Source organism: Condylura cristata, unplaced genomic scaffold (assembly GCF_000260355.1).
Source record: "Condylura cristata isolate star-nosed mole 26May11 unplaced genomic scaffold, ConCri1.0 scaffold00050, whole genome shotgun sequence".
Taxonomy (NCBI): domain Eukaryota; kingdom Metazoa; phylum Chordata; class Mammalia; order Eulipotyphla; family Talpidae; genus Condylura; species Condylura cristata.
Window position 1 is genome coordinate 575,310 of NW_004567151.1, and position 8,563 is coordinate 583,872.

The 8,563-nt window shown below is 64.2% G+C and overlaps 1 protein-coding gene across 1 annotated transcript in view; it reads right to left on the reverse strand.

Annotated features, from left to right (window-relative positions):
- Positions 1–7,511, reverse strand: part of SMYD2 (SET and MYND domain containing 2) — a 15,502-nt gene extending 7,991 nt beyond the window's left edge. Inside the window, exons 1-6 of the mRNA XM_004694893.2 lie at positions 7,428–7,511; positions 5,895–6,005; positions 3,925–3,985; positions 3,434–3,558; positions 1,706–1,773; positions 405–507 (exon numbers count right to left, since the gene is read on the reverse strand). Of these exons, the coding sequence (XP_004694950.2) occupies positions 405–507; positions 1,706–1,773; positions 3,434–3,558; positions 3,925–3,985; positions 5,895–6,005; positions 7,428–7,511 (552 nt within the window). The remainder of the gene's footprint in view (positions 1–404; positions 508–1,705; positions 1,774–3,433; positions 3,559–3,924; positions 3,986–5,894; positions 6,006–7,427) is intronic.
- Positions 7,512–8,563: the final 1,052 nt, after the last annotated feature.

Genomic DNA, 8,563 nt, shown 5'->3' on the forward strand with positions numbered 1-8,563 from the left:
CAGTCCCCAGGTGTGGTCAGTCCCCAGGTGTGGGTCAGTCCCCCAGGTGTGGCCAGTCCCCGAGGTCCAGGCCTGTCCCCAGCGCGAACCAGTAACAACTCCCCGAAACCGACGTGTCATCCCGCACCCTGACCCCGACATGCACCTTAAAACAGCAGCAACCACGAGCCTCGCACCCAGGGGTTCAGAGCACCCCCGGCCCCCGCCAGGCCAGCCCCTCCAGGTGAGCTGGCTACCGCCCGACCCCAGGCCGCCTCCACGTGTCCTGTCGGCCCCCCACCGGCCCCGCGAGCCTCACCCCAAAGGAGCTGGCCAGACGTGGAGCTGCCAAGACGTGTCCCGCGGCGGCCCCGTGAGTGCCCGGCACGTGGCCTGCGGCCCTGCATGGACCTCGCCCCGCTCACCTCCTCTCCAGGACTGATGTCCTGAACGGCTCGCACCTCTGCCAGGGTCCCCTTGTAGGTGACGATGACGTTGGGGCAGCAGCTGTGGTTCATCAGGGCAACGCTGCAACCAGAGACCGAGTTGGGGGGTGGGGGGCGGGGCCCCCATGAGCCACTGCCCCCACGCCCACTGCCGCGTGGCCGCCGGGAAGCCACTGTCCATGGCTGTCTCACAGGTAGGCGGGAGAGTGGCCCGGGAGAGGGCTCCAGGCTTCTGATACATGAGGCCTAAGTTTTCCCCCAATTAAAACCGCCTGGGAACTGGGGCCACAGAGACCCTCGTGGGCACATGCCACGGTGGGGACCCTCTGCCTGTTCCAGGAGTGAGGACATGGAGGGGGTGAGCCCCAAGGCTGCTGGGTAGGGGGGCGGCTCCACACAGCCCCCCACGCCGTCCCCGAACGCAAACACTCATGCACCCTCTTGGCTGGGGGTGAGTGACCACACACACTCCATCTTGGCCATGGGCGGTGTCAGCCCAATTCCTGGCAAGTGGACACAGGAAACCAGGTCCAGCAAATCGGACAAGCACCATGCCAAAGGGGTCACCAGCGGAAAAGCAGATTTCCAGAAGCTTCCTGCAGAAGTCACAGGTAGCTCTTTGTCAGAGCCTCCTGGATGTCTTTGCGAAGCCAAGGAGGGCCATCAGCTGGCCCCTCGGTCACGCTGCCCCCCAGAACCTCAGCCCCAGCGCTGACCTCCCCTTTAGCGAATAAGACCCGGGACCCAAAACATCGGCTGAAGGTCTCAAAACCCCCCCCACAGCCGCCACCTCTTCCCAATGGCCACAGGCCACAGCTACACCCCCTTCCTCCGTCTGGGGATGCCTGTGTGGGTGACCCCGTTTGGGCTACAGGGACAGGGGTGTGACGAGTCACTCCGTCTCTCTGGCTCGAGAATGCCAGGGACGCGGCTCGCAGGAGTCCTCACCCCAGCTCTCTCCTGGGTCCTCGGGACCCACAAGTTAAAGGCCGCAGCAGACACCCCAAGCCGTGGCCTCCTGCCTCTGTCTCAGCCTGCAAAGAGGCAGCGAATGGGGGTGGGGGAGCTGGGGTCACCTGACTCTGGGCCAAGCCCTCCCTGGCCACCCGAGCTCCGGGTTCCGTCTGCCCCTGGCCGCCTGCCCGGGGCCAGACGAGCGTCCCCGCGTCGTGAGTGTTCCCGGGCGCTCCATGTGGCAGCTGAACAGACACCCCGAACATCAAAAAGCCCCCCACGGAGCCCCCAGTCAGCCCAGAGGGACAGAGTCAAACTCAGCCTACTCAGGAAATATGGCGGATCCCAAATGAGAAAGTTCTTCGTCTTCAATGGTGAAGCCGTTACAGTTCACCTGCAGCGGGGAGAGAGACGAGCTGAGACCCCCCCGGCAGAAACCCTCTGTCACCTCTTACATCCAGACCCGCCACCCCGCCACCACCCAAGCGCCCTGGGCGGGCCAGCGTGACCCTCGTCCTCCCCACGAGCCCATGTGTGAACAAAGCCTAATATCGGGGGACCCCGGGCTCGTCAGCTGCAGCGGCACCCATGGAGCACAAGGGTGGCCCCCCAAGGGGCTTACGGCCCAGCGGGGGGGGGGCACCCCGCCTTGCCTTTGCCGGTGATTTTTTTTTTAAAGATTTTTAAAAATTTATTGATGCGTACAGAACTGGGGTACAGCCCAGAGGTGCAGGGGCGGCGAGAGGCTTCACCAGAGACAGAGTGGGGAGCAGAACAGGCTGACGGACGAAGCCCACTGCTGAGGGGAGCAGCGGGGAGACGGGACAGGTGTGCTGCGCCCTGGGGGTCCCCTCCGGGGCCGGGGCTCGAACTCGCTCGAGGCGGCCGTGGCCAGCTCGTTTGCAGTGCTGCGCTTTGACCCGCTGTGCCACCAGGGAGGGCCCCGCCAGTGATTTTTTAAAATGGAAGAATTGTGGGTGCCTTGCATTGCTGTCTTCCTGTCAGGATTAATGATACATGTTCACTGCAGGGAATGCAAAAAGTCACGCAACAGGGAAGCAAAACCTTCCCACACACAGCGAGCACCTTCACGCACACACCTGTCCTCACCCAGCTCCTGCGCCTGAGGCTTGACTGTGTCTCTGAAAACGCCTGACGGATTTTTTCCTGTGCAAAAACGCCTTATGACATTCCCGGCACCCCAAGATCCACACAAAGTCCCCCCAGAGGTGTGGGGGCGGTGAGAGGAGTCACCGGAGACAGGGTGGGGAGCAGAACAGGTGGATCCACTGAAATCCACGGCTGAGGGGAGCAGCGGGGAGACGGGGGGGGGTCTGCTGTGCCCTGGGGGTCACCTCCCTGGCTGGGGATCGAACTGGCGCTGCAGCCCCGAGCCTTAACCCCTGAAGGCCCAGGAAGGCCACCACGCTTCCTTTCTTCTTCCTCCTTCTCAAAGAAACCCCCATTAAACAACCTGCATGCTGACCCCTGCCTGAAGCCGGATGACTTCCGGGGACACGGGCGTGGGAGCAGACACGGCGCTCTCCTCCCCGAGACGCCGGCTCAGGAGGTGACGCGCCCCGGGAGTGGCCTTCCTGGGCCTCCTCGATGCTTACCTCCACCAGGTATCCAGGTGTGGGGGACGGGCCGGTGTGGGAGGGAGCGGAGAGCCCCCGGTGCTTCTGTGTGGCCAGCCCGGCTCCCTGCTCCCCACTCTGTCACTGGGGAAGCCTCTCGCCGCCCCTGCACCCCTGGCCTGTGCCCCAGTTCTGTGTGCATCAATAAAAAAATCTTTAAAAAAAAAGTTAGGACCAGGCCGTGGGGGACTAGAAGGAATTTCCGTGTCTGACAACTGTCCCACTGCAGGAAAGGCCCTGAGCCCTCCGCTCGAGCCCGGGGCCTGGGGGGTGTGCAGGACTCGCCGGAGGGTGGCCAGAAGGAAGGCCACGCACGTCCCGCAGGCTTCCTGTGGCCACTCAGCCTCCACCGGCCACTGAGGTCCGACAGATGCCCGGCCCGCCCAGGCCCGGCCTGCTCTGGCCCCGTGAGCCTACCTGGGCAAACAGCACCACCAGGCTCTGGTTGTCCGGGAACTCCAGGTACTTGGAGTAGAAGTGATGGAGGGCAGCAATGTCGCTCTGAATCAAGTCCTTCTTCTCATTGTCCAGTTTGTCCAGATCTGCGGACGACACGTCTCGAGTCACGGGCGGGGAACTCGGCCCCGAGCGTGGCTGTCCGCCGAGGGCCTGGGGCGGGGAGAGCGCGGGTCCAGCCTGAGAGCCTCCCGGGCACGTCCAGTTGCTAAAGCCCAGTCTGGCCAAGGCCCGGGCCGCTCCTCGGCCCTGGGCAGCCGCTCGCGACAGGAAGCGTTCGGGGTGCGGGTGGCCGGTCCCCTAGGTTGGTCCGGAGAGGGCCCCGGAACCTGGTCGAGGCCCCGAGGCCGGCCTGGCTGCGTCCCCAGCAGGGGTGCTGCTGTTGACGTCATGCGGACACGCCCAGCCGGGACCCCCAGAGTGAACAGGCCCCAGGAGCGCCAGACACTCACGTGACTCAAACTCCTGCACGGCCAGCAGTTTCTCGGAAGGCGTCCGCTCCGGGTGGCTCTTCTAGTGACCGGGGAGGAAAGCACACGGACACACCAGCAGCTACTCAGCGTGGGTGTGAAGCTCACGGCTGCCTGCCGCGCCCCGGGAGCCCGGCTGGCCCCTCGGATGCGCCAGGGGGCTCTGCTCCCTGTTGGGGGGGCTGTCCCCCACAGCCTGGACACCTAACCAAAGTGACCGTCCCAGCCAGCCAGGCCCGGCCAGGGTGTCTGCCCGACACCCCAATCCGAGACCCGCTTGCAAAGCTTTTCACTGGGTCTGCCTCACTCTGGCACCCCAATAATACGACGCACACTGTGGGCTCGGAAACACTTGTTACGGGAAGGCCGGCGGCCAGCCAGCAACTTTTTAGGGCCTTTACTTAAAAGGCCCGAGTCTGTGGTGGCACCATCCTATTTATCATTTCTCCTGCTAAAAAGGAACAAAATCGAAGCCCCCATCAATCCCCCACTTTCTTTAAGCACAGGCTAAAATGATCTCCAATTCTGTGTTTCAAAAAGCACACGCTCGGTGGCTCTGTGAGCCCAGATGCACTTGAAATGCGGTGGTGCTTTGGTCCGGACGCCCCAAGAGGACCTAACAATAGTCAGCCCGTCAGGCTTTGAGAACATGAATAAACTCGATGTTGACAGGAGTTGAAACGCGGCGCTCAGGCGCTGGCCCTGGGCCCGTCTTTGTGGTCTGGAGCTTCAATTCGGGGAGCCAGGTGGTCTGTGGGGCCTCTCACCTCCCTAGTTAACATGTTAAGCTTCCCCTGGGTGGTGGGGTGGTTGGTGTCCCCTAATCCTTTGCAAGCCACTCGAATACAAATGGCCTGTTTTTTAATCAGCCAGCCCCACCGAGATGAGACGGTGACCAGGTAGATACTTTTCATGTCGGAGACCATTAAAAGGAGCAGTCATTTTAATAAAAGTTGAATGAAACTGCTATAAACTCACGGCGGCAGCCAGGCGACCCTCTGGGGGTGCCCCAGAACATTGCAACCCTCCTTTGCCAGGCCCCGAATCGCCCATTCCCGGGAGGCGCTCCTCAGATTCCCAGGCATTTTGCCTGGGGAGGCTTTTCCCTCAGCGGAGCTCATCTGTGTGACCCCTCTGGGGTGGGCCCCCCCCAGGTGCCTGTAGGTCTGCTTCCATGTCTGTGTGCCCCCAAACCTCCCTCGGCCACCTCTTCTCCCGCTGCCCTTCCTGCCGGCCACATGCCGACGGACGGATGGACACTGCAGGTATGTACTTAGGGGCAGCCGTCAGCCAGGTTGATTGACAGCCGTCCGCCCCTGGCCGCCCGGGCTGACCAGTGGCACCTTGCAGGCCGCACGGAGCCCAAGGGTGACCTCAGACTCCGCGAATCCCGGGGCCCGGCTGGCCGGGGCGGCATGGGCTCATCGTTACGCTCGCCTTTTGGCTGAGACCAGAAATAGAATGTTTCTCAAGGGGCGGGGAGGTGGTGGGTCTCAGGAAGAGGGGGATGAAATTTCAGCTGGGGAGCGCCAGGCACCGAGGCCCTGCACCGACTTATTATTAGTGGGGCCTTCTGCACAGGCGAGCTCCGGCCCTCCCCGGCGGGGGCCACTCTCTGTGGGGTGCCCTGGGTACCTCCCCTGCTTCTCGGGGGGCCAGAGGCGTGGCTTCCACCCTGCCCCCCGGGGGCCCCCCACCTCTCTCCATTGCTCCTCCCAGTGCCTGTCCTTCCCTGACCACCCTGGGCCGTGTGAGTGACCAGGGCTGGGCTGTCACAGGACAGAGAGCCAGGAGGCGGTTGGTCCGGGGCGCCAGAAACCCCGTCCCGGAGAGCCGGCCCGCCGGCCACACGGCCGTGACTGGACGCGGAGAGCAGACGAGCAAAGGCGGGTCACTCCTCTGCCGGCCTCAGGGGAGGCCCAAGCACGCGCCGAGAACGTGCCTCTTCTTACCTGCTTGGCCAAGATCCTTGCTGTTAGCCTGACGGTCTCCGAGGGGTTCCAGTTTTCCCCGAAAACCACCATGGCAGCACATTCCAGGCGGTGCACGGGCCAGTCTGCCTTCTGGGGGGGCAAACAGATGTGTTTCAACACCCCTGCATCCCTAGCAGGACGTGACTGGGCAACCTTGACTGGGGCCTGCCGAGGGCGTCCAGGCAGGGCATCAGCTCGCTCAGCCTGCCCCCGCATCTCGGGGCTCCGGGACCCCACGTCCGCCCCACCTGCACAGCCCGGCCCTCCAGTGACCTTGCAGAGGGCAGGGGCGCCGGCCTGGCCTGGCTCTGTGCCCCGGCGGGCAGATAACAGAGCTGGTGAGTGGCCCTGAGAGCGGAGCTGGACGAGTCCCAGGGGCGAGCGTGGCCGGGGCAGCATTTAAGGGTCAGATGGCCTAGAGACTCATTTCACTCAACAGGAAGATGACTCCTCCCTGGCCCCTGGGCCCCAGGTGAGGACGGAGGCCCGTGCCGGGGCGGTGTCCCCGAGGCGCCCCACAGATGGGCAGGGGTCACCCGGCAGGACCCCCGGGCCACCTTGCCAGGCTCTCCTGCTGCAACACAAGCCCCCCCTCCGCCCCCCCGGGGCTCAACGCCCCCACACGCGCGCCGCCTGCAGGTCCCCACGCCTTCTGGGGCTCCCCACTGTGCGGGCAGCCCGCCCCAACTCTGCCATCTCCCCACCACACACAGCCCCCCGCCCATCTGCACTTATGGCCGGCCCCTCACCCCTGAGCTCACAGGGGTGAGCGGCCAGCTCTGCTGCTCCCCCCTCTCCCCACAAATAGGGACTCAGTTCTGTTCACATCGGGGTGACCTCGCCTCGGGAAGGGCCTGCATCTCTGGAGCTGTGAGGGGCCCATGGAGCCCTGCACCCACGCTGACCTGACCCCCGGCCACTCCCCAGGGTGCCATGGACACGCGTGTCTCCAGGGAGAAGGGCTCGCGTGGGGGCCGGGGGCCGGGACCTGCTGCGTGTGAGCCCGGGAGAACCCTAATCCTCGCTGGCTGCAAATAACATGATCCGGGTACTTAGTGGCTGCAGCGTGCAGAGCTGCTGATTTTACACCTTCCAGTGATTACAGCCAGAGGCAGCGTGTGAGGTAACTGGCTGCCGTCCGCGGGGATCCTGGAAGCTGAGCCCCAGAACACCACAGCCTGCTGCTCCAGCCCGCAGCGCGTTGGGGTCCTCACCCACACCCCGTTTTTGCACGTGTTCACTCAACAAGCAGTCTGTCGGGGTGCCCCGGGGGGGCGGGGGGTGGCTTGTGTTGCAGCAGGAGAGCCTGGTAAGGTGGCCTGGGGGTTCTGCCGGTGACCCCTGCCCATCTGTGGGTGCCTCTTGCGTGGAGGGGAGAAACGAGACAAGGCAGAGAAGGGTAAGAGTGGAGTTTGCTTGAGGGGTGATTCCTTCTGCAGAGGGCGGGGTCCTTCTGGCTGTCCGATCACCGCTTCCATCGGGGGCCTGACAGTTTGCCCTAATGATGCCCACAGAAATTGCTGCAGTCTGTTTCACCCCGTTCCCTGTGTAGCCCTTGCGACAGAGGAAGCGGGACGGAGGGGTGAGCCCCGACATCACCCCGCGAGTCTCAGCCTCGTGGAGAACCCCGCCCGGCACTGGCCGCGGGCCGCTGAGAGGGGAGCCCTGGGGAAGCCTTTCCAGCGTGAACCCCAGGACGGCGCTCTCCAAACCACTGAATCTAAAACGACATCACTTGCACGCGCTTTCTCCTGCGGCAGTGACCTGTGAGACACTGTCCACAAGGTGGGCAGGCCGACGTCCCACACGGGGACGGCGGGAAGAGATGGCAGGACCTGGGGGTCCCAGGACCGTTGTCTCAGGGAGGCAGAGCGCCAGGCCCTGGGGGCGTGGGGGTGAGCACCCTCACGAGGGACCCCCGGCCAGGACACGCCCCGGCCCAGCAGTGACCGGTGGTGTCCAGCTTGAGGAAGACCAGACACCAGACACACTCCCCGGGTCATCCTGGGGGGCAGCGTGGTCACACGGGGCTCAGCGGTGGGACACAGACCCGCCCCATCGTGCCCGCGTGGACCCCAGCCGGGCCCGAGTGACCAGTGGGAAGTGGCCGTCACACTCCTACACAGCGGCCGTTCGGTCTCAAGCCTCTGGATGTGGGTGCGACTTCGCACCCCGGGGGGGCCTTCACCCTGGCGCCCCAAGCGAGCTTGTTAGCTCCGACCCCCTGAACAGCTGTCCGCAGGGGTGAACGCAGCTGTCCAGGGGCCTGGGGGACAGGGAGAAGCAAGCCGTTTGGGGGGTCTGGTAACAGGAAGACCTAGGAAGGGCACCCATGCTGTGTCCTCATAAACCAGGGTTCCAGGTCCACACATCTTAGAGGTTAAGGGGGGACCAGGGCCCCCTCCTCAAGGAGACACCCCCAGGGCCCAGCTCAGAGGAGAGACTGACGGGGCCACCTCGCCACTGTGGACAGCGGTGGAAACAGGGAAAACAGAGGAAAACGAAATCGTGGGACTCCAGGGGGCCCCCAGGGGGGTGCATGATGGGAGGGACATCCGAAAGGAAGGGGAACGGCAAAATGAGGGACACACAGGCACGGCACTGGTACCCCCACGTCCACGGAAATAAAAGAGAGTGGAAAACGGGGT